The sequence below is a fragment of the Anser brachyrhynchus genome, assembly GCF_964034855.1.
Source record: "Anser brachyrhynchus genome assembly, chromosome: 3".
In the NCBI taxonomy this organism is placed as follows: domain Eukaryota; kingdom Metazoa; phylum Chordata; class Aves; order Anseriformes; family Anatidae; genus Anser; species Anser brachyrhynchus.
Window position 1 is genome coordinate 73,561,471 of NC_137696.1, and position 24,660 is coordinate 73,586,130.

Here is a 24,660-nt window from a genome sequence, read left to right on the forward strand (position 1 = left end):
AAACCCCCCCCCTCTGGGATGCGCTCACTGTTGCTCCACCTCCAGGGGATGACTGTAGGGCCAGTAGGTCCTCGCCCCATTTTCCCTCCCATGTCCCCTCCCCGCACCGCTCATCGCCCCTTTCCTCCCCCGTCCCCCGCCGCCAGGGGACGCCCTAAGGCCGGCCGCCATCCCCGCCTGGGCCTGGGCCTGTGCCTGCCGCCGGCCCCTCCCCGCCCCGGGGCCGTGGCTGCCGGCCCCGCCGGCCTGTGGGGCCCTCGGCCCCTTCCCGTGCCCCAGGAGGGGAAGGAGGGCTGCCGAAATCACCGGCTCTTTTAAATAGATTGGCCTGGTGTGCGCTTGTTAGACTGAGCAAAATCATAGAGTCACAGAATCATTAGGGTCGGAAAAGACCTCCGAGATCATCTGGCCCAACCATCACCCTACCACCGATGTCACCCACTGAACCATGTCCCTAAGCACCACGTCCAACCTTTCCTTGAACACCCCCAGGGACGGTGACTCCACCACCTGCCTGGGCAACCCATTCCAATGACTGACTGCTCTTTCTTCCTTCATTAATTGTTTTTCATGAAGGCATTTGATTTCTGTCCCCTGTACACCTGAAAGTGGATTTTACATTGAAGATTTAAGGAATATGCTTGCTAGCTTGACAGGAGCAAGTAAAACATTACCTACCCGTCTGTACTTTCATAACGGCAAGTATTTCCCTCACAAATGCACAGTGCCTCTCCTGCATCCAAAACCAGAGTGATATGTATTCTTTTCCCCCTACCCCCACCCCGCTTATTTATTTAGGCTTATTTATCTCAATGAGTGAGCCATTATTGGAAAATCTTTTTGGCAATAAGGCATGAATTTGCTCTTAGGTTCCTTCTAACACAATAGTAAAGATTTAATGGCAGCATACCACCTCTCTTGCAGTATGTTTTCAGTCACTAAAGTAATGGCAAGTGGAATAAGAGACAGGTGGTGGTATCTATAAACTCCGCTAATGGCCCCATCAACATATGTTTAATGTATCCTAAACTATACTTCACATCCTACTGTTGCTAGTACATTTCCTCTGGCACCTCTTCTCAACAAAGAAATTTGGAGAGGAAAGGAAACATTAATAAACCCAAAGTGTTTAATTTAAAAGCAGACATAAAGTTTAATACTGCTCATAAGAAAGCTTATTTGTCAGGAGATCAGCTTATTATAGACCTCAATAATTTTGTTGCCAGCATTAGTGGAAGGCTTTGACAAAGCAAAGGCTTTTTAGATACAGTTATGGCCTTCGTGCTGCATTGGTTGTTTGTTCATGTCATGCAACAGCAGTATCACTTTCTAATGGATTACAAAAGTTGCAGAGGACCCTGGGCAAATGTTTGTTGGGAGAAGAAAAGGTCAGAGCTAGAACAACTGGTTTTCCACTGCTTATATTTATTTATATATGTTCCTGTACTAAAAATGTATGTTGTGTTCTAATGGAGAAGTATATTTCGGGCAGAATTCAGATTCCCTGCTTTTCTGTGGGACCTTGAAAAAACCTGTGTTGCCATTCCAGGTCCAAACTTTCAGGCCGCGAGCTTGTGTACTGGCCTTCCTCCCCCGTGTGCCTGAGAAGCACCACGGAGCCACAATCCTAGGCAGCGTCGCTAAGTACTTTGAGAACACAGATAACAGCAACGATGACAGCACCGATAGCACTTGTGTGGTCAGTGTGCATCCAAAGCCGTGCCAGTGAGTTTGGAGTGAAATCATCTGTCTTCAGAGTGCAGAGCTCCCACGTGGAATGATTACCACAGTAGTAATCTCCTGTGTAAGTGTGTGAAGTCAACGCTTCTGTGTTTAGGAACAAATTCTGTCTGGCCTACCTACAAAATGCTGAATAAAATCAAGACTTAGTGTGTCAGACAAAGGCAGAATTTGGGTGGCATAGTTTGTAGCTGGACCACAGAAGTTTTACTGAATGTGCATCATGTGAAATGACTACTGTCTGGCAGCCTGACTTAACAGTGCTATCATACTTGGTCATCAGAAGTACCTGCTTCCAAGGATCTGTTTCTTGAATAATGTTATAACTGCTATGTTAGTATGTGTTAGTATGCTTTTCCTGGTGACGTGCTTATCTACTAATAATGGTAGCCAAAATTCCTAGTCTAACTACAGAATTAATAGCATGCCTCTGGTTAGCAATATCCACTCTAAGTTGAAATCACTAAAATCAATGTATTTATCAATGTATTTTCTCTTATCCTGCTCAGGATACAACACCTTTTCCAAACAATGGGAAACAATGGGCACTGAATGTGATATTGGGGGGGGGGGGAGGGGGGCAGAGCTGGGGGGAACAACACCAAAGCAAACCAAATAATAACAACAACAAAAATGGAGTCAGAAACAGATGTAAAGTGTCAGTTCAGGTGAGATGAGGAGTATGTAAGTACCAAACCCCAGCTAGAATTTAGGTACGCAAACGCCCTTAACTAGATACATAATCTAGCTAACAAATGCTGGTAGAAATAGGCTCTTCATAGAAGGCAGCCTTTGCTTTTAGTTCCCATTTAGAGTTCAGAAAGGGAGGGAAGTGGAGCTTTCTCTTGACACCTTCTTCTTTGAAGTATCTGCCCTGGTCATGCCTCACCTGGAGTACTGTGTCCAGTTCTGGGCTCCCTGGTACAAAAAAGACAGGGATCTCCTGGAATGAGTCCAGCGGAGGACCACAAAGATGTTACAGGGCCTGGAGCATCTTCCCTAGGAGGAAAGGCTGAGAGACCTGGGTCTGTTCAGCCTTGGGAAAAGACTGAGAGGGGATCTTACTAATGTTTTAAATTTTTATCTTAAGTGTGAGAGACAGAGGGATCTGGCCAACCTCTTTTCACTGGTTTGTGGGGACAGGACAAGGGGAAATGGCCAAAAAATGGAGCACAGGAAGTTCCATGCCAACATGCAAAATAACTCCTTCACAGTGAGGGTGACAGAGCACAGGAACAGGCTGCCCAGGGTGGTTGTGGAGTCTCCTTCTCTGGAGATATTCAAGGCCTGTCTGGACGCCTACCTGGGCAGCCTGCTCTAAGGAACCTGCTTTGGCAGGGGGGTTGGACCCTAGGATCTCTTGAGATCCCTTCCAACCCCTACAATTCGGTGATTCTGTGATTCTGTGATATGCCCAGGCAAGGGCAGACCCAGGATCAGGTTCATCTCCTGTTCTGCTTCCAGCATTGTGTACTAAACTTTAGGCTGTATTTATGCTGGTTAGAGCAGTCATTAAAGAGTGGCACATTTAAATACAGAATTATCCCAGTAGCAAAAATGCTATGACTGTGCCTAATTTTTTTGTATTGATATCCTAGTTACTAAGTACATACTTGGGGTAAAAAGGGAGGTGAGTCCAAGAATATAAGAAATTACTAGAAATTCAGAAGGCTTCTACAATATGCTCTGAAGGGCTGTTTATTATTATATATAGTAACAAAAGCATTCATAAAGAAATAGCAATGCAAATTACTTTTATTACTTTTGTGTTGTCAGTGCTATGCTTGAGTTATCGTACGATTTCCAACAAAATATTTGTTCATGGTTTTATTTTTATTTTTCCTGTTATTATGGAGAATCAGTTCCACTCTAATGAAACGAAGCACTTTGTCCTGCACGTAGTCTTAATTGAAAGTCAATGGTGCTACTCATGTATGTAAAGTTAATTTAATAAAAACAGGACTGGAATATGTAGCAATTTGCAGGACCAGGCTCTAGGAATGTTTCCTCTTCCTTCTTAATAATTAAAGAAGATTTTTCTTTAGATTCACAAGGGTGTTTCCTGCCCCACTTTTTAGCCAGTGCAGTTCTCTAATCCTTATTAAAAATTCAAGGAAAAGAGATCACCTGCTAGAAACTCTTATTTGACTTAGCAAGTATGATCTCTGACATCCAAAGACTCTCTTCATCTCTCAAATGCTATAAAAAATTATAAAAGGGTAACACAATTGTGAGAACTCCTCAGTGTTGTAGTGTAACTCTTGGAGCCCATTTCCCTTCTTGCTTTAGGTTCTGACTTTGCATTGGGCTCAGAGAGGGTGAGAAGAGGTGCTGAAGATGATCTCACATTTGTCCATTTTTGCTTTTACTTTCATGAGTCCCTATCTCTTGTCACCAGCATGTAGGTCCCTGCTTTTATCAGTCCAGGGCGGTAACAACCCAGTGTTTCATGGTGCTTTGTACATAGTTTGAATAGTGAGTATCTTAAAATGAGTCACGATGGAAGCAGATGGGACAAGATTTTAGCTTATTGCTAATAAAGCAGAGTCAGGTTTCCTCTGACTCTTGCAGCTCAGTGTTTGAGATGATGTTTATAAGGGACACGAGCCAACAGAGGGAGGATTTGCAACTACTAAACAATATGCGGAATACGTACACACTCAGGAAAGACCAAAGCCAAGTCCCTCAGCTGCAAGAGCACAGCCTAGTGAAACTTTCCTAGCATATGACATGTACAGTTGCTGCTTTGCTCCCATGTGAAAGGTCAAATTTGTGCCATTTGTGGCATTGGTTCCAATTGGGAGCAATGGCCAGATTTGTGTCACCGTTCCCAGTTTTTCCTTGCCCTATGCTTACCCATGTCCTGTTATTTTTTTCTGTAAGATCCATGGTCTGAAATAAGATGTTGCTTATTTCACCTAATTATATTTTTATTTTGTGTCTAGATAACTTTACCTACATGCTCTATTTTTTTCTCTTAATCTCTATATTAATTACTAATCAGGAGCTAATATTTATCTCAGTTGTATGCTTGCAATATTGGACTTTACACGCAATCTTGCTGAGCCTCAGCTTGCGGTATAGTATTGCAGTTTGTTTCCTTGGGTTTGTTTGTGACTCTCACAGCCGCCCATTGATGCTAAAGCAGAGATGGTTAACAAATACAAGCTGGGAAAATCAGTTGATCTTCCGTTTACTGAAGGCCTGATGGAGAGCTGTACTGCAGTAGCTAATGCAAAGTTCTGGTTAAATATTGTCCTACCGTTTGCACTATACCGTCTGTTGTTTTTACACTAAAGGCTTAGCAGAGGTTGGAGGCAGTATTGACTTTGTAATTAAACTATTTTAACTTCAGGATTTTGTAATCACCGTACTTAAACCATCTGTTATGGTACATGGGTGATTTCCCCACCCCCTCTCCGGGAACAAAACGCCATAACGTTTTTAATTGCAAAGCAGTAAGCTTCTCAGCCCCTCTCATGATGCGGGTAGCAGGGAAAATGAGGGTCATTTCCTTTTCCTAAGACAACGCGCCAAAGCTCACGGAGCGTTCGGTCACCGCGAGGGGAGGCACACGTAGGACTTCCACTCCTGGCTCCTCCTGGGCCATGGTCCCAGGAGCAAAGGAGCCAGCTTCTTGGTGGGACACCTCGCTTGGAGGGCTGAGCTCTGCCTGCTCCTTGCTCAGGGCAGCGGGGTGTCTCACGTGGGGACCACCGAGCTCCCTGTGCTCAGGGAAAGGGAGGGAAGGCAGAAGACAGAGCAGCAGCAGGCTCTGTGAAGTTACCTGTGTCGGATGACCGACCTGGGTATCTCCCCATCTGACCAGGACATCCAGCACCTTGTTTCTGATGCTGTTCAAACAGTAACATTGCTGCCTGTGTTAACTTGGGCAAATCACTGAAGATTTGCCTTAATCTGCAGATTGCACTAAATCTGTATGGGGAAAGGCACAGCAAACCTTCCTGGGGGGTGTAACAATTTGATGTTGCCACAGAAGTAAACTGGACTGGTCTAGCACCTGGCATCACCAAAATCTGGACTTACACATCTGTAATGAAGTCAGTGCAGAAAAGATCTTAGTTGAAAGAGTTCTGATAGAAATACTGCTAGGTATTAAAGCCTGGGCTGTCTTTCTCTGCCTCTGTAAAATGAATTAATGGTATGTCTTCCTTTCTCCCACTTGCGTGGGATTCTTTTGTTTTGTTTTGCTTCACCGCATTTGTTTGCTCTGCAGTTTCAGCAGAACTAAATGCGTATCGAATGTGTACTGACATAAAGTAGGGACTTTCCAGTTTTACAAATGCAAAGTTGTTCAGAAGTCTGGATTCTTGATTCTTGGTTCGCTGCTCTGAATTTAAATGATTATTAGATCAGAAATCTTTTTGCACCCATTAGGTAAAAATGTCTTTTCATTTTGCTTTGCCTTGCCTTAGTTTTGTGCGTTCACCTACATTTTCTTATTGGCAGTCAGTTGTGTAGACCTCCTTTGAGCAGTGTATGAGAGAAATGTACTCTCACAACTTGTCATATGAACCTGAAGTATTTTTTTAAAAAACAGACAGAGAGACTGAGAGTTAGAGGTACAAGTGGTAGGGAATCTTCCCAGTTGTACTGAATAGAAATCACTTTTTCTTCTTTAGTTTGCCAAACAAAGAAGAATTTTCTGCCAGAACAGATGAAAGTGCTAAATCAGACAGCAAACACCCTACATACCTGAATATCAGATCCAATTGTTCTCCCACGTATCATGGCAGCCACACATGTTGTATCGTCCTATGCTTTGATCTCAGCCCAAGTTTGTTTGGCTTTATAGCTTCTGAAGCTCTTCTGGAGGACAGCAGATAAAACAGTGCTCAAGAGAGGCTGATTTTTGCTGTTAAGCAGTACAGACGTACTAGGAATTCATTTGCAGGTGCAGATAGAGGGCAGGCCACCCTTTGGTGTGTCTTACATGGCCAGACACACCAACTCGCTTTGTAAAACTTCCTCAGGGAAATTTCTTCAGAGTTCCTGCAGCTGAAAGAAAACCGGCCAATGCAGCAGGATTTTAGGTATGTGAGAAATTCTGTCTCATTTAATCCCATGAGACATCAGTAACCACTGCGAGTTCTCCACTGGCTATGTCTCCTTACAAGCCATTTTAACATCCTTTATGTGTGCCCTAACAAGACTGGAATTGATGATACTGGGTTTCACCAATTTCTTTTCCCCTTGTAAAGAAAGGGCATGTTTCTATTTATATCCTTTTCTAAACAAGGACCCTTGTACCATGCTGTAATTGTGAAAAAAGGCAGTGTTTTAACCAATGCTGCTGTAGGCTAGCGACATGAAGCAAAGACAGCTCGAGCCACCCACCCCCATTCTGCGAATTTTGTTTGTATCTCTGTGGCTCCTCAACATGTCCTTGTCTGGTAAATTCATTTCATTAATGCCAGTAAGCAGGAACTGCTGAGTGTGCAACACCTTAGGAAAACTGTTTGCTTAATTGAGAAACTAAATGCAGATGTAGAAGCCTTAAGTTACTGTTTTAATTGTCACTAAGCTGAAAGAACCAAAGCTAGCATTTTTAGGCTTTGGACCTACAGTCGCATGTTTTTTTTTTTTTAACACTTTTTAATATGTTGCTATGCTCAGCCTTGAAAGGGCAAAGATCTGTTTCTTTAAAGATGGATAGATAAGGCTAACTGTAGAAATGTTTTCTTTAAATTAGACACACAGATATTTTTAGTAGGTATCTTCTATTACTTATAGGATTAAGGATTAAATCCTCACATGTAGCAAAAGCTCTTCACACCCCTCAGTGTTAATAAAGTCAGACTCCAAAGTCTATATTCAAAAATGTTTGGGCACTTTTCTCCTTATCTTTCTTGTCACCTTCCAGTTTAGCCTCCAGGACACGCAACATGTAGCCAGATGTGGATAAAACACACCTTCTCCAGCGCACACTGTCTGGACATGATCCAGTTTCAGCTCAGATGCTGTGTGATGCTCAGTTCAGTCTGCCTGGCTGAACGGCTCTGTATGTCTTTGAGGTTGGCGTTACGCTTATTGGTTGGGTTGTTGTAGGGCTGCAGCCAGCCTGGGGCTGGGGCTCACAGTATGGCCCACGCAGGTAGCCAAACATCTCACATACATCTCTCCGACTGCACTGAGACTTCCCAGGGCCCACAGCCATGAAGGGAATAAAAATTTTCATGTACCCTACTGCATTACTACCACATGTCCTGTTGCCAGCCAGACTTCTCAACATCAACTGAAGGGTCTAAAGTCCCCATATGATGCATGGACAGGCTTGGGTTTCACATGGAAATCCTATGAGTCAAAACTGTAAGAATCTGTGTGAACAACAAGTGCTAAGCAGAAGGATTTGCTGAGCAAAAGCACTATTCAGGGACAAATACCCGCCTGGGAAGCAGAAGAAAGAGAACCACAGCTCCAGGCCTACATAGTTCAGCTTTGCTCATGTCCAAGTGGTCCAGGATTGCTGGCAGAAATAGTGTGCACCTCATTCCCGACTCCTCGAAGAGAGCAGGAGACCTGTGAGGATATCCTTGGAAAACTAAAAGGCTGGAGAGCAAATTCTGGTTAACATCATTAACATAGAGCAGATGTAGCCCCTGGAGTGGATGAACTTTTGTTTTATACCACTTTCCTGCTGAGGGAACTGCTTGGCTTTGGGGTGAAGTCTGGATGTGCTCCAGCAGTTATACAGGATGGGCTATAAAATGAAGAGAAAAAGGCCACTCTGCAAAGCAGAGAGGCAAACCTATCTGACAGTACAGATGTATCTTTAGTTTCTTCTGCTGACACTGTTCCACTTCGTGTAAACTTTACATTGAGAAGACCAGAGATCTGATTTTCTTCCAAGTGAGCAAACTCCGTGATCTTAGTATAGGTAACTTCCTATATTCTAAAATTCTTTTAAAATTACCCATGCTATCAATTCTAATAATGAGTACGTTGGTAGCTTCAGAAATGGAATTGAAAGAGAACTGTTACATCTGGGGCACCAAACGTAGTTCCTCAGCTCTTTTTTCAAGAGCCAGAAGCTGGATAGCTGCTATCTTAAGCATGCCAGTAAGTTGGCCATGTAATCTCTACAATTAATGTAGTTACCAAGTAGTGAAGGATGGGGGCTGTCAGAAACTCACTGGCTGTAGAGAAGGACAGATTCAGTTTATCAGGCAGTGGCTGGCACACCTACTTGTGAAAAAAAAGTGTAGAGTCTAAGTAAAGATGCTGTTAGAGGATGCTGGACACTGGAGCTAGATCTGAAGGCTGATCAAACTGAAGAAGAAAAGACCCTATTAGAGACAAAGCAAGGGCTGTTTATTGTTCACCCTTGTGTTATATACTTGGTATTTTTACTGTAGTGTGGATATTCTAAAACACATTATTTTAATTAATTAAATTTTGAGTGATTTCCATGTATCTTGATGAGAAACAGCTGACATTAAAAAGTCATCTTCTGAAAAAAGCTGAATGATACAAGAATTAAATATGACAAGAATAAAAAAGATGAATAATATCAAACTCTAAATGTAGAATTTCACTGTATGTCTTTTTCTACTGTAGCAACCAGGGCACAAGGGCAGTATGAACATGTGGCCCTTTATTTGATCAAGGATAATAATCAACTAAGCCAAAAGGAAGGGAAGTAGATTTTCCTAGTTCAACTGCTAATATAATCTTCTACGTGTTTCCAATTGTGTAACCATTGCTACATGCAGCATTGTTAAATGGGAAGAAAACTGTGCAAATAACGAAGAACCCAAAATATGGAGAAATGGTATCTGGTGTTACTAATTATGAAATGGGCACAATGTCCTGCCTCCCTCCATTTCGGATCCCAGCCCTGCTTTTCCCCTGCTTTCCCTGCTCATGTCTCTGTTGACAGGCTCAGTGAGAATTGATTCTGCTGAACCTTGTAATTGCTACAAATGTGTGGTGACCATGGAAGCAGCATACTTTGTGGCAGGATCTCCTGCTTTCCTGGTCTTTCACCATCACAGTAATGGTGATTATCTGCGGTCTAATCATTAGCAATGCTGCAGCATCTCTCTAGAGGCTAGAGATACCTATAGTCCTACCTATACCTATCATTTTCATCTTGAGGTGTGGAAAATGTGCCTCTTTTCGAGCAGAGCATCTTCAGCTACTGACCACATAGACATGTCAAGACAGCCAGTGACCAGTTGTTCTCCTTCCTGAAGCCCCCATTGAGAAACAGGGTAAAACTCCTAAGTCCTACTTTGCAGGCACCAATTCTTTTCCATTCTCCAGCTGCATCTTTCAACCAAGTGCCAAAGCACACCGTTTTTCTTTAGAAATGTGCTGAGCTGCTCTGAAAACACTGAAGGACATTTAATGTATCTGGGATGCCAGAAGTACTAAATATCATAGGAAGGAAGCATTCAACATAACTCACATGACCAAAAATGTTTGTAGGAGCAGTGAAGAGGCTGAGTGGCTCTCTGACTTCCTTAGCATGAGGGTGATTTCTGGTCTCCATGAATGGCTGGCATTGAGACTCTGGGCAGAGCTCTTCGTTCTCTCTTGGAGATAGACGGATAGAGCATGCCTCTAAGTATAGTGTTGGAAGGGAAGATGTTGAGCTCAGGAGCAACTTGGAAAATCATTTTTCTCCCTCTGGTTTTTCAGATTCATATAATTTATTGCAAGATAATTCCTCATGGTTATGCTCATCTTCTGAGAAACACCCAAAATAATTTTGTTGTTCTCCAGACTTCTGCTTTAACTCCCCAGGAACGCTGCTTATCACACGTTACGGTATCAACTTCTCTTCTTGTTCTGACTTTATCTTCTGCATCCATCTACAGTTCCTGATGTTATACTTACACATCCACACATTTTTCTCTGTTTGCAACATTAACCTATTAATACCCTTACCACAATCAAAACTCTGTGGCTGCCTGTGCAATTAGATTTCCAATTTGTACTCATGACAGATCTTGCACACAAGTGTGGATAATGTAACCAGGTGGACCCATGCAGCAATATCCCCAAATCTCAGTAAAGCTCTAATAGACTCTAATAGACTCTAATAACTTATATCTAGTTTCAGCTTTTTCCCTTAAAATACCTATGTGGTTCCTTGAAACGTTTCCCTCTCCTATGAAGAAAGGCTGGGAGAGCTGGGGATGTCCAGCCTGGAGAAGAGAAGGGGAGACCTCACTGAGGTCTTTCAATACTTAAAGGAGGCTTATAAAAAGGATGGAGAAGGACTCTTTACTCAGGTAGATAATGAGAGAACAAGGGAGGATGGTCTTAAACTACATGAGGGTAGATTTAGGTTAGAAATTAGGAAGAAATTCTTCGCTGGAAGGTATAGTGAGGCACTGGCACAGGTTGCCCAGAGAAGCTGTGGATGCCCCATCCCTGGAGGTGTTCAAGGCCAGGCTGGATGGGGCCTTGGCCAACCTGATCTAATGGGTGGTGTCCCTGCTGTGGCAGGGGGTTGGAACTAGGTGCTCTTTAAGGTCCCTTCCAACTCAAGCCATTCTGTGATTCTATGATTCTATGAATGTTTAAGTAAAATAGACTTGAAACTAATTTAAAAGCTCTTTCCAGCTCCAGGAATAGACTGAGTTCCTTAGTCAATATTGTCTGTCCTGTATCCAGACTTCAGAAAGATTAGACCCTAAACCAAAACCTAACCATATACCTAAGCTTATACCCTGTCAGCTATGTACAGCTAAATGACCACGTTGACAATGGCCCTTACCCTGGCTTGATGACTTCTTTCAGGCTTGCACGTAATTTGGGTTTACCAGGTTAAGGTAACCTAAACCCCAGCTCTAAACTAAAGCCTATCTAAGTGTAAAGCTAGTCACAAGTCCAGTCCTAACATTAGGAATTACTCCAAGACTCACATTTCGGAAGCTTCTCTCTCTTTTCTGGAATGCCTCCTAGACTTAACATTGATCCTAGCTCACACTGTTACAGATCCAGGCCTAACCTTTTATTCCAACTCTTAGACGAAGATAATGACTGTGTCTATGGCTTTTACTAATTTTAAGGCTCTAACTAATCTTAAATCCATAATTAGTTCAGATTCATTGGTTTATGTTGGCCTGAACCCCAGCCATGACTTTAAATTCCCCTGTGCCAGCCTCAGACATCTGGTTGACAATATGGTCTCCGTCAGCTAGAACATCAAATTATTCACACTTAGAAAGTTACTTCTAGACCTGACTTTAACCTAAAGGGCCCATCTTCTTTAATCTCCATATGTAAACTTCAATTCAACTTGAAGTTTACTTTTAAGACTAGATCTTGAAAAAATCATATGTAAATCAGCTGGTCTGGCAACAGGTTTCATATGAGTTCAACAGCCCCTGATAAATGCACAAGTAACACACTTTCACCAGTTCCTGACCAAGTAAATCTTAATTCTGACTACAATATTAATAGACTAATATATTAATCTATGTTAATAGATTAATCTATATTAATAGATTAGGTCTGTATTTTGTTTCATTTAGAACTAAGCACATTTTGTGAATCTCTGTAAGCAGCAGCATTAAGCTGAGCTTGATGCTTCTAAATCTAATATTCACTCATGGTCTCAACTTCATGTTGACCCAACCCCTGCAGTTAACCCTAATGCCAAAACTAACTCAGACTTAAGCTCCACCCTGAAGAATAAAAGCTCATCCCTAAGAATAAAGCAGCAAACTTTCCCGAATTAGGGAAAGGCCCCACTCTCCAGAGCTATAAACCAAGCTCAGGCATTATGCAGGCTCATGCAACATGGTAGAGTGAATTCCAGCCCCTAAGCCCAGATATAACCATTCCTAAATTTAACAAACTGAGTTCATCATTAAAGCTAGACCTGTGGTGTATTTCAGGCTGCCAATTTCATACAGCCTACCCTTGCCCAGGCTCCAACCCTAAGGCTAATACCAAATATAATCCTATCCCTAACACTTGATTAGTGATTGCAATTAAACCTTAGCCCAAAACTATTCATACAAACAGCTGCTACATACAGCTCCAAATTAAACGTTATCTCTTCCCAGGTACCAAAGCCAGGTAAGGCCTCCTGTATTACCTAGATCTAATCTCCAGCAGGCAGCCTCAATGATTTTAGATGTAGCGTGATGGCCCCTTTATGCACAGCGGTATTTGGTGCTGCGGGGCCCCCTGCATGTAGCAGTGCCTCCTTGTCCACAGGTGCATCATTAACAACCCGTATTGTTACTCTCTTGCTCCTACTGAGTCCAGTGTTTTTCTGCCTGATCATTGATTCTTCTCCTACCACTTAGTTTCTTCTTTGCACCTCAACCCACTGCAGAGCAGGCCCCCTTCCTCTCCACAGGCACTCACTATGGGATGGAGGGAGCTGGCAGAGTGCTGACCTACCCAGTAAGACACATTTGGCATGTGGGATGACAATGTGACACTCAGGTTCATTGTGGAGCCCAAATCAGGAACCAACTGTGCCAAACCAGTGTTCAGTGCCACTTCTTTGCAGTTCTGTCCTTTTTACAAGTAATTTCACCATGCTTTCTCTACACATTTGAAGGTAAAGGCAAAATGTCTTTTGCTAATTGTGAGTCTAGAGTAAAATTCTCATGGTCCTAATTGTCTTCCGAGAATTGCATTTTTCTTCCAGCATGAATTATGTAAATTTTCCTGCTGCACTGCTAGGCACGGAATCATGCCACACAAGACAATTGATTCTTCTCCAATATTGCTTCTTCATGCTTGATCTAATTTGTATTAAAATCTGTTTTACTTTAGAACTGACAGCAGGTTTGACTTGTTCATCCATTTTGCCTTTTCTAGCACCTGTTCAAATTCAGTGATATTGGCAAATAGATCAGAAGGATTTCACTTGTATTTTTCCTTCTCATGGAGAAGCAAAACAAACAAACACCAAAAAAAGATCCACTTTTCAGTAATATTCATTTGACACTGATTGTGCTCAATATCTACATTTTTTTTTTTTAAATCTCAGATTTCCTTGCATGCATATATTAGAAACAACATAGTAATGCGTATACAAAAGTGTAACTGAACTGAGCATTGCAGACCACCAAGTAGCCACTCCATTAATTCCCTATGTTATTTACTGTAATGCTGCCACACATCCAAAAGTAAGAATCTTCCCATGGGGTATCGCCAAAAAATGTGAGCAATTGTGTTTTCCACTGATAAAACTTACTCCATTCATCAAACCACACATTCAACTGAACTGGTCATGAGAAGGACATTTCTCATTTGGTTTTGTTGGATACAATTATCATGTTTTTGCCTTGTTATGCAACTCTGAGAGAGATTCCGCTTAACTGGCTATTTGAATATTAGATTTTTTTTTCCTGCTCTTTACTGTTTATAATGAACTGAAATTTACAACAGTGTGATACTTCATGGTACTCTGAGTTTTGCAGCCATCATGAGAATCAGCACATTTAATGATAGGCTGTTGTTTCTTATCTCAGATAAAGTGCAGATAAGGTAGTTTATGCCCCACCCAAAAAAGAAAAATCCCCAATGCAAAATGGCTCACATGAAAAAAAGAGAAAATGATGCATATAAATTACATATGAGTCACTTTGTGCCACCAACTGTGCTTTTTATGTAGGACCTGATGGACTAAAACCCTGTCTGCTAGTGGTTGCCTACTTCCTCTAAATTATACATATTTACTCTCATAAATTCAATGATCTAGGAGTTTCCAGTTTAAAGTAATTATATAGGCCATGCCATTTGTCAGCAGAGGGAGCCAAGTAGTTCAGAACAGGGATATCTCTTCCCTTTCTACTTCCCTTCCCCATCTTATCCCACTTGGAATGGGAGGGATCTCCGCACTCACAACAGATGAAATCTGTGTTGACCAGTTCAGATGGAGATCCTGAATTTATAAGACTAATGTTAGGAGAAAATGTATCCTGTTCTGAATAATTATGCAGAATTAACTATTTTGCAGTAGTTACTACACTTGCTGTAAAGCCATGCCCAATAAATATTTGCTTGTATTACCACAAAATACCATTGAGAATTTTTGTTGAAACCAAAACTTTCCTGCATCAGTATAGCATTTTTGGTTGCAACATAAGACTTCACCCTGAATTAAGAAGTGATTGAGCTGGAGTCTTCATCTTTATTACTGAACTATGATGTCTCAATTCTGCATCATATATGTCACATCAGGAATTATTCATGAGCTAACCCTGTCAATGTTCTTTATTACTTTTTTTTTTTTTTTTTCCCTGTGGTCAGACTTTTCATTACAGAAAACATGGAAGGAACTTGGACATTAAATAGGCTCAATTCAGAAGACTGCATTTAAATTCAAATTTAAATCTAATGTTGGGTCCATCTGATTATAAAACGACATCTGTTGTTTCATGAATGTGTAGCAAGAAGCTTATAAAATAAGTGTATTCTTTTCTCTGTCCTCTTTAATATCATTAAGTAAATATTCTTCACCTGGCTTCTTCAAAAAATACATGAATTAATATTTATATATAGAATATCATGGCACTTGTAAAATATTTTTAATTAAAACAGCTGATCTGGAGGATTGCAAAATTTTTTGATCATCTTTACTACTTTGGGGCTGAATACACACAATTAGCTTATACCCATGAAAGCCGATGGACATCTTTTTGTGGATTTCCATCAGTATAAATTTGGGGATCATACCACAAGTAATATCAAAATCTCATGACATTTTGTGGCATTATTTCATTTGTTTCAGTTAACCAGCTACAGGAGCAGGCTACTGAAATTAGTTAGCTAATGATACCTGCATGTTTTGTTGGTTGTATTTTAAGAGAAAGTGGTCCATTTTAAAAGAAAAAAAAATATCCCACAATATGTTTTATTTATTTCCTGAGGACTTTCACTTACACAAATAGGCACTAGACATTTGAAATTGACTTTCCAAAGCACAACACAGTTAAAAAAAAAAAAAAGAATTTGGCTTAGTTTCATTTAAAACAGTAAAAATTGACCTTGTAAACATTTCCATAGGAGGTAGGATACATACATTTGACAATTTGTCAAATAAGAGAAAGTAAACAGTTACTCTGTGGTCCTAATAAATAATGAGCAACACAGGCATTAAATAAACATTTTTATATAAAAAGATATAAGTGAAAGACTAAAATAGCATTTTTAATAAATTAGGAAGAGATGTAATCATTTCTTTACAACTTAGTCTTGCTTTCAAGAATCACTGGTTCTTTATGCTCACCCTGAATTTCTGACTTAAAAGCTGTAATGAAACCAATCCTGAGTTATTCACAAGCAGGACACAATCTGAATATAGCTTCTTTTCCATGTGGAGGGGTGCTAATATCTCTAAAATGGCTCTACACCTATATATAATACTTTTCTAATTCATCAGCATAAAAAGATTGCCATCATAGCCTTAACGTCTGAATTTGGAAAGTACGCTTAAGGCACTGACATGTCTGTCCCAGTTCAGGTTCCCCCAGCAGCTGCTCCCATGAAGACTGTGTTGATTGGTGGTAAAGATGATACCATCTCTCTGCTTGGTGGGCCATGAGACTCCAGATTTTCCTGAGGAGGGAACTGACCAGATGTTCCATACATACACTGGGAAGAAGATGCGGTTTGCATGTTTGAAGCTGTGGGGAAAAAAGGTTATCATCATTGCAAGTTTTCTATCTATTGTATTTAACAAAAAACACGGTACAATTTAATCTGATGGAAGCACTTATCTACCAGGTGCATCATCTGAAGGACTGAAATTTCAACAGTCTTATACTTCACTCAATTTACTTATACTTCTATAATTTTTCTTCAGTGGCTCCTCACAGCATCAGGGTATAGGTCAAAACCTCATGTCAGTGAACTCAGCTAAAAATCCTGCTCCAGGCCTGACAATTACAGCCTGAGTATAAGCCATCTTCTATGAAAACTGTGCAAAGCTATTTACATTTGCCATATACATTTTTCCATATCTTGCACCATTCAGGTCCATGTTCACTGATGGTACCACTGCCACCACCTGGAACATATCAACACAGAACACAAGAGATGCTTGGTGGGCACAATCCTTTCATCGTGGTGCTGGCTTTTTCCCCTTCCTTAACATCCTTAAAAGAACTGACTATTGAATTCTTGCAGAGCCTTAAAAATTCAAGTAATGACTGATCTTCTGTGCATGCTTAACAGGTAAGTAGTAGGAAGAGGTAACCTTGTGGAGAAACGAACAGGCTGTGCCCTAGTTTACATCTTCCAAGCAATACTTGTGAGCTTTTTGGGAATATAAAAGCAAACTCAGCTACCATTTTTTTGATGCACATGCCAAATTAGGTAATTTCACCTAAAATTCACTGTCAGTAGGAGGTTTGCCTAATTCACATAGTTGTTGAAGCATAGGACAGGAAGGGAGTATACTACAGGAAATATGTATGTAGACTTCCCTGACATAGGGTTCATTTGATCTGCTTCACAGCGAGGATCGTAAAGAGCCCTTAGAGGAGCCCAGTTCATTATTAGCTCACTTAACAGTTAGAAAATATTTCCTAATATAGATTTTCCTGCAATTCAGGCCAGCCATTCCAATCCTCGTGGACAATATATCACAGCCCTCTTAACAGGAACAAAGAGTTATTAAAGCCACTGCCTTGCAATTTTAAGGAAACAATATCTTATGATACATCCCAGGTGGATGTATTAGCTATTTCATCTCTATATTGCATCTTATATGTAGTATATGTGAGCTACAGTTTAACTCTCAGCACTTGTTAAGATGCCAAACAGTTCATAGCTCTTCCTCAGTACTGGATATACTTACGCATAGGAGTCCGACAGACAATAGAAGGTGGGGACTCTGTGTAGTATGAGCCTGTTTGTTTTCTTCCGCTGTCATCCAAGATATTCAGTGGATCATGTATATCATTGTATGATGGCAATGATCGAATGCTACTTACACTGCTGATTACAGAAACATGTTGATCAACCATTGATCCAAGTCTGTGAGATTCTGGATAATTTATATTGTTTCCATAATATCCTATTGACAGGAGATTGAAAAAAAAAAAAAAGAGCGGAGCGAAATTACTATTGAAAAGAAAGGAATAGGTAATTATTGGCTGAATCCCTCAAGAATAAGGTTATTTATGTACATATATAGCCTAATAACATCAGTAACTCATGCAATGATTGACCCAAAAGAGGGGTAGGTAACAAGGGTGTAAAAAATCCTAGGAATTCAGTCATGCCTTCAGTACAGAATTGCAGCTCCATTCTAAGTTCAGAATTAAAGAGTAGCCTGTGATCAGAGGACAGAAGAGATGCCATATGGACTCATATCAGTCATGTGGACTCATGGAAGGGAGTTCAGTGGTCCCTTCTGAAGCTGACAGTCAAGGAAAATATACATGGAAAGAAATTCTGCATGGTGATACAGCATACACAACTTCATATATAAGCAATATTTCCATTGTGTCTTTCCTCCAGAAGAGGGTGGCCTTTTGCTGACTATATCTCTGAAGCAGATTGTGGCAACAACTTTACACTTGAAGCATGGGAAATATTAGGGCCAAAGTCTCAAGTTAATGCTAATGCAAATTTTTATTCATTTCTCTTTCACCATCTTGAACCTAGGACTAGAATGGCCCACTATGCTGATCCCAAAGGTAAGTTATCTTATGCCTGCTCTGCTTCAGAGTAGGTGTTCTGAGGACTGTTCAAGAGATTGCTAATCACAAAGGAATCCTGGTTTTGCTTCCATTGTGAAAGACACAGCAGTGGTGCTAGAAGAAGATTGGCATAGGTGCAATAGAGGCATCTGAGGTCAACTGAGGATTCCCCAGAGGAAAATAAATCCTGAAGTAGCTTGTTAAGCTGCTTTGCAATCTATGTGTGCCATCAGAGAAGTGGAAAACGGGAAGGTATAAATAAGAGCAGAAAACAAGCTTCCATAGGAAAAAGCAGAGAAAGACTCTTTCACTCCAGCACAGAAAGAGAAACAGAAGAGAAAAATAAAATATATTTGTATATATTAATACCGTTGGAAGCATTAGGGGCATATGTTGCTCCTGGACAAGTAGACACTGAGTTGCTCAAGAAATTGAAGCTCCCAGTATTCAGAAACTGCATACTGTGAGTGTCCTGAGGCATGGATGAGGGACCATAACTGGAAGGAGATCTGGCACTGTACGGAGATACAGCACAACTGTTGTTGAAGTAGTCTCTGGAGAACTGCTGTTCACTTAATGCATTGAAACGGCTGTGCTCTGCTCTGTGGTGGTAAACTCCCGGCGTGGAATGGGCCTGAGTTCTGAACATAGCCTGGTAATTGGAATTGTTTCCATAGTAATTCTGATTAGTTTGCGACAAAGTCTGATAAAGGGGTTCTGAGTAGGAAGAGCACTGTGAATGTGTGGATAACACCGGGCCTACACTTGGAGGCCTCACAGCCATCGGCCCCTGGTTGATAACACTTCCTCGGCTGACCAGGGCGGGTGAAATGGGTGGAGTCATCAGGTGACCAGTGCTTTCAGACAGCTCCATCTGACCTGGAATAATAAACATTAGCCATCAATAGTGTTACTACTGCAGTACTGCTGAATACACGGAATGTGTTAAGACACACTGGTGAAGTGCATGTTACCATCTGAAACCTTTACAGACAATATGCATTGGCTCCCACCTGTACAATGCTGGTTCTTTAATTCATGGTTTAGGGCTAGGAAACTTCCCAATTTCATTTTCCAGATTGGAGGCTTCCACATTCAGTGTGAAATTCCAGCAGATACAAGCCTTGTGCACTCAAGATGTTATTGTTTGTTCATGCCTCACAAGAACCTCATCAAGCCATGACATGTAGGGTATTTTTACCATTGTACCAAGAGGATCTCTTACTGGCAGGGCTCTACAGTTGTCCCCTTCCATGAATCAGCGCAGAAGATGAGCTTACGAAATGTTATTTACCAGAGGTCCTCATAAATACATATGGTCATTTTTACTCTTACAGTAATGTGATGCCGTGGATTGAAAGAGTAACAAGCAAATAGGAGAGACTAGGAGAACAGATACATACCTGTCAGCTGCATATTTTCACTGTCTGCTGTGGCAAAGGGATTCAGACCAGAAGGTACACTGCTGGGCTGGCTAGCTGACAAGGACACATAGGTTTGCTCTGCTAGGCACTCATTTTTGACTGAAGTGTCACTGGTCAGAGGAGCAGCTTTGTTACGATTTGCTAGGAAGCAAGAGCTGGGTGATGCAGTAAAGGTGGCTTTGCTTGCATCTGGAAGAGTAAGTGAAAACTGTTGGTGGCTGTTATGAGTGCTCATTGCACATAAATTCAACACTAGTATATAGGCAGCACATGAGCTGCCTGATCTGTTCATGACTTTGGTTGCTTATTTTAAAACCCAGCGAAGCCTCCATCTTTTGCATGCAGTTGAAAACAAATATGCTCTACTCTTGATCTTCCCAGACGAACTGTCTGAATTGTATTCTGTGACCACAGATCTACAAAATAGATGCTGATGGTGTTATCAGTTCCTTACTGAAGTCATCATAGTAAAGACATGGATTAGATTTATTTCCTTGTAATAAATGTCAGCAATGAAGTCAAGCAAATTACATTAAGGCTCATGATACTTCAGCCTGAAGAATCAACAATGGGAGTTTTAGAATGACAGAAAGTCTGTCTGTTTTCATACAGACATATAGAAAAAAGCATTTGTTATACTCGGTTGTTCTTCAGTTTTCTGCAGACTACTGATAAAGTCAGTGGAACTTTTGGTATTTTCCAGTGGAAACCGTAACTTCACCTATGGTTTCAAGGACTTCACCTAAGTGTTCAAGGAGAAGGCAATTGCTACATGGGACAAGGCATTTCCTGAAGGATGATTTAAAAGAAAAAGTGCATCCATCTACTCTCAGATAAATTCTATGCAAGTTTCTTGCAGCAAAGTGCAGATTTAGAGTAATAACAACCAAAGACTTAAGAACTGATTACAGATGTTAATGTCAATCAAAAATAATTCAACAGAGCCCAGTGGAGTTCCATTGCATTTTGGGGATTAACTTGAACCAGAATTTGATCCATTTCTTATAAAAGACCTGGAGCATGTGTCTTCAAACTGTATAATTCTGAAGAAGCCTGGTAGCTGGAAAATATACAGGATACTATTTTAAGCTCTTTTTATTTCTTTTCCATATAGTAATACTTCAGTCAGATGCTAAGTAGGGTTCCAACTTGTGTTCCAATCTTGCAGGCCCATTCACATTTTGTTAACATTTAATACATTCCTAGTTCAAGGTGTAATTACATATTTCAGCTTTGGCAGAAAAACTGGATTGGGAATTCCTGCTCTCTCTGCAATTTTACTTCTTTTCACACTGCAGATTGTGGTCCTTCGGTTGCATCCACAAAACTGTTTGAAGCATCCAAGATCACTTCAGTGATCCTGTGTATTCACATTCCCACAAAACATTATTAAGTGAACCATGGTTGACAGTGGGAATAAATTGCTGAGTGAATGTTCACAGCCTTTTCAGGTGGATTTGACAATGTCACATAGAACTACACCTTCAGAAGACTGTAAGTCTGCTTTTGCTTAAAGTTCAACAAATATGCAAAATTCTAAAAATGCAGGAACACGTTCAAAAGAAACAAGGTCTAGTTACCTAAATTCTTCATGTATTTGTCCAGTAGATTCTGGAGTTCTTGTTCCTTGTCATTGTTGAACTGTGTCTCCATGGCAAGCAGGATGTACTCATCTAGTAGCATGCGGACCAAATGAAAAGAACCTTTTGGAGGAGAAAGAGAGAGAGAGTAGCTGAGTTATCTTTGTGACCATCTCTCACCACTCTACAAGAAGCTGGTGAAACAAACAAATAATTGTGGACTTTAAATGACCTGGCAAGACCAACAAGGAATAGTGCCTAACTTCTAGCTCTAATCTCTCTTTGCACTGGCCCACCTAGCTCAATTGTTTACTGTCCTGTAGGCTATTTGACCACTAATTACATCAAAGAAAAATACTGATGAAAGTGAGACATGCTTTATTCTTGAAGAGGGCACACAGTGGAGCTAGATAAGGCTGAAGTCTGCTAGAATGCCTCCGCTCTATTTCTGTTTGCCTTGTGCTAAATAACCAGACAATAACTGGTGAAGTCTTTGACCTCATTTCAAGGATATATGACATTAAAAATGTGTCTGTCCTTACAGCTATTTCAAATAGCCTCTGAATTTTAGAAAATGATGTACCTACTACTACAAAGACAAGTTGAGAAATGATGTACTGGATTTAAAATGGATTTAATTTGCTCTAACATTTTCTATTTTATAAAATATTCTGAGAATTCCCCAGACCAAACATTTCTAAAGATGGACCTGTGAACCTTAATTTTTAAAACCACAGATACTGTTGAATTGAATGTCTGCTGAACCCAGAATTAAATAACACTAGCGACCTACCAAATTCATTGTGCTATTATGAAAACAAACCCTTCCCAAACTGGTCCACATGTAGAACTAATAATTTAAATCTTCAGTCTCCTACTGAGATACATAGTTACAGCTCCAGTGGCATATCAAAAGAAACAGCTTCTAGCTCTTAAATGGCAAAGCAGTATCAAACAGCAATTCAAGAGAAAAATACCTTCAGAAAATGAACATGTGACACAGATCACCAATAAGTTACTGGTACCATTTACTGTAAAATGTTAGTTTGAAAAGCACATTACAGAGTATTTGTGGCTTTGATCAAAGAATCTTTAGACTATGACAGGCTTCTCTGCTGAGGAAGTAGTGGAAGGTAGATAAATGCCAGCACTTATGTACAAAATATGAGTGTTTTTACAAAGTCCAGGTACCAAAACTTGATGCGTTGTTTAGAGTTAGGTTATGCATCACTCGAGCACCGAAAAAACTCCATTTTAGAAGAAAGTCTTGAGCCCTCTTCTTTAATGACCTCCCATTTTGCTTGCTTGCCTGAAAGACAGAAGTAGTAAAATATTGTAGGTATGCTAACTTGCTTTCTACACACAGGAGAGGATAAAGGAGAACTGAATATTCTTGAGAGTTCAAGGAGTCCTTGACTCAGGCTAATGTGGTAGAGTGGATCAAGCTGCCTGAATCAAACTGTTTTCAGAACGCATGTCCTAAAGTGATAAACAGCAGCATTCACTCTTTACAATGCAAACAGAGTAGAGCTCTGACCATGTTAGATGAAGCAAACTGTTTACCACTTGGGTTCTGGCTGTGCTCTGAAGACATATAAATTAGCTTGTATTCTAATACTGAAGACGGCAAATTGTTCTGTAAATATACATGTATACAGAGCAAAAAGAAAGCAATGACAACAAAAAATCACCCTCTAGTGCCATGTTATTCCACATAAACAGGGAACACAAATTAGTCTCTGTAATTTATTATAATCTGTATAATACCTGCCAGACTTTCTCTCAGAAACTGGTGTGTTTACTATTGTAACACTGAAGCTTTTAAAGTTGCTCACTTCATACTGTCACTTTGTTCTGGCTGTGGTTTGTTCATGTGGTAATAGTATGCCCTGTTGCTTTCTCAAGCAGCAAGCAGAAAGAAGCTATTGTGTTTTTATAGTAACAACACTTTACACAGATAGCAACGGAAGGATTATATGTTCTGTAAATGATTAGCTCTTGCTTAATAGATCTAGACTCAGGACTTGCTGGTATTTCTTACCCCTAAATACAGGAAAACAATGCTAGGAAACATATGTGTTAACTTTAATAATTACAGTACTAAATAGAGGATGCTGAATGGGAGAGTACTTCAATGTTTCTGCCTGGTCTGTTTATTCAGAATTGTGTTTTAAAATTGTGGAATCAATTCTAGACTGTAATCATTCAGTTCTAAAGCAAGCTGCGATTGCTCAGCTTCACTGGGAGTTTTGTGTCTAGGCAAGTGCATGTAAAGACTTGGTTGGGTTTAGTTGCCCTGACGCACCCAAAGCACCTCATTGTCCTGCTAACATATGACAGTAAATAGTAGTAAAATCAGACTGTTTTAGAAAGAAAGAAGATATGACTGTCCCACTGAAATTTGGGAAAACAGGTGAAGAAAGGGAAAATGACATGCCCACTTCTGTAAGTGGCAGAAGAACTCTTCTGCAAGCCAGTCAAAGCTAACTGCATTGCCTCTGCCTCTTGCACCCATTCATACCAAGATGGTCCCTAAAACGATAGACAAGATAACATTTCATTTCCAGACAGAACAGGACCTTATGGGAAGACCAGTCTTTAGAGCTAGTAGTAAGCAATATCACGTGTAACATTTCTTTCTGCTAATTTACATTAATTAGTGTCTCAAATTGGGTTAATATCTCTTCCTTGAGATATAATTGAGAACTCACTTTGTTCTGAACCATAGTGTGATCATTCATAACTACATCTATATAAAATACTTGTGATTAGAAAGCATCTTGTAAATCAGGGAAAAAATCCCACCAAAAGCCTCAATTACCAAGTTAAGCACCTTATAAAGCTATAAAACTCTATCTTTCATCTTAGTCTGTACAAATCCTGCTGCAGGTTAGCTACTTTTGAATCCATCTGCTGCACTAACCTATACCACATGCAGTACCATCTGAATAATACGAAGGAAAAGTCTGCTTCTCTAAAGGACAACTTTGGCTCACCTTATTCACTGGGCAATACCCCTCTGATTCTGCATGCATGCACAGATAAGTTATTTTTTTTCCGTGTAGAGCTTATGACAGTGCTGACTTTCATGTTTTAGTTAAGATAGGTAGTTTTTTCACAAACATAGTTTTTTCACTGACTTAGTTTTTTCAACAGCACTCAACATGATTAATCAATAATCTTCACTTTCACACCAAGTGAAGAACACCCTGGTCACAATGAGGATATAGAAGCAGAAATGACAGTCTCACATAGGAAGTTAGTGGG

General features: G+C 40.5%; 1 protein-coding gene across 5 annotated transcripts in view; it reads right to left on the minus strand.

The window, feature by feature from the left end:
• Nucleotides 1–13,387: 13,387 nt before the first annotated feature.
• RFX6 (regulatory factor X6) overlaps nt 13,388–24,660 on the minus strand; it is a 42,112-nt gene continuing 30,839 nt past the window's right edge. For 3 of the 5 annotated variants that reach the window (XM_080587171.1, XM_080587173.1, XM_080587172.1), the window contains 6 exons: nt 22,585–22,702; nt 21,394–21,516; nt 19,793–20,002; nt 18,759–19,268; nt 17,543–17,761; nt 13,390–16,367 (listed from right to left, as the gene is read on the minus strand). In XM_080587171.1, the coding sequence (XP_080443297.1) occupies nt 16,201–16,367; nt 17,543–17,761; nt 18,759–19,268; nt 19,793–20,002; nt 21,394–21,516; nt 22,585–22,702 (1,347 nt within the window). In that variant the 3' untranslated portion in view covers nt 13,390–16,200. Of the gene's footprint in view, nt 16,368–17,542; nt 17,762–18,758; nt 19,269–19,792; nt 20,003–21,393; nt 21,517–22,584; nt 22,703–24,660 lie in introns of all 5 variants that reach the window. The other 2 variants (XM_080587170.1, XM_080587169.1) reach the window with 2 other exon arrangements.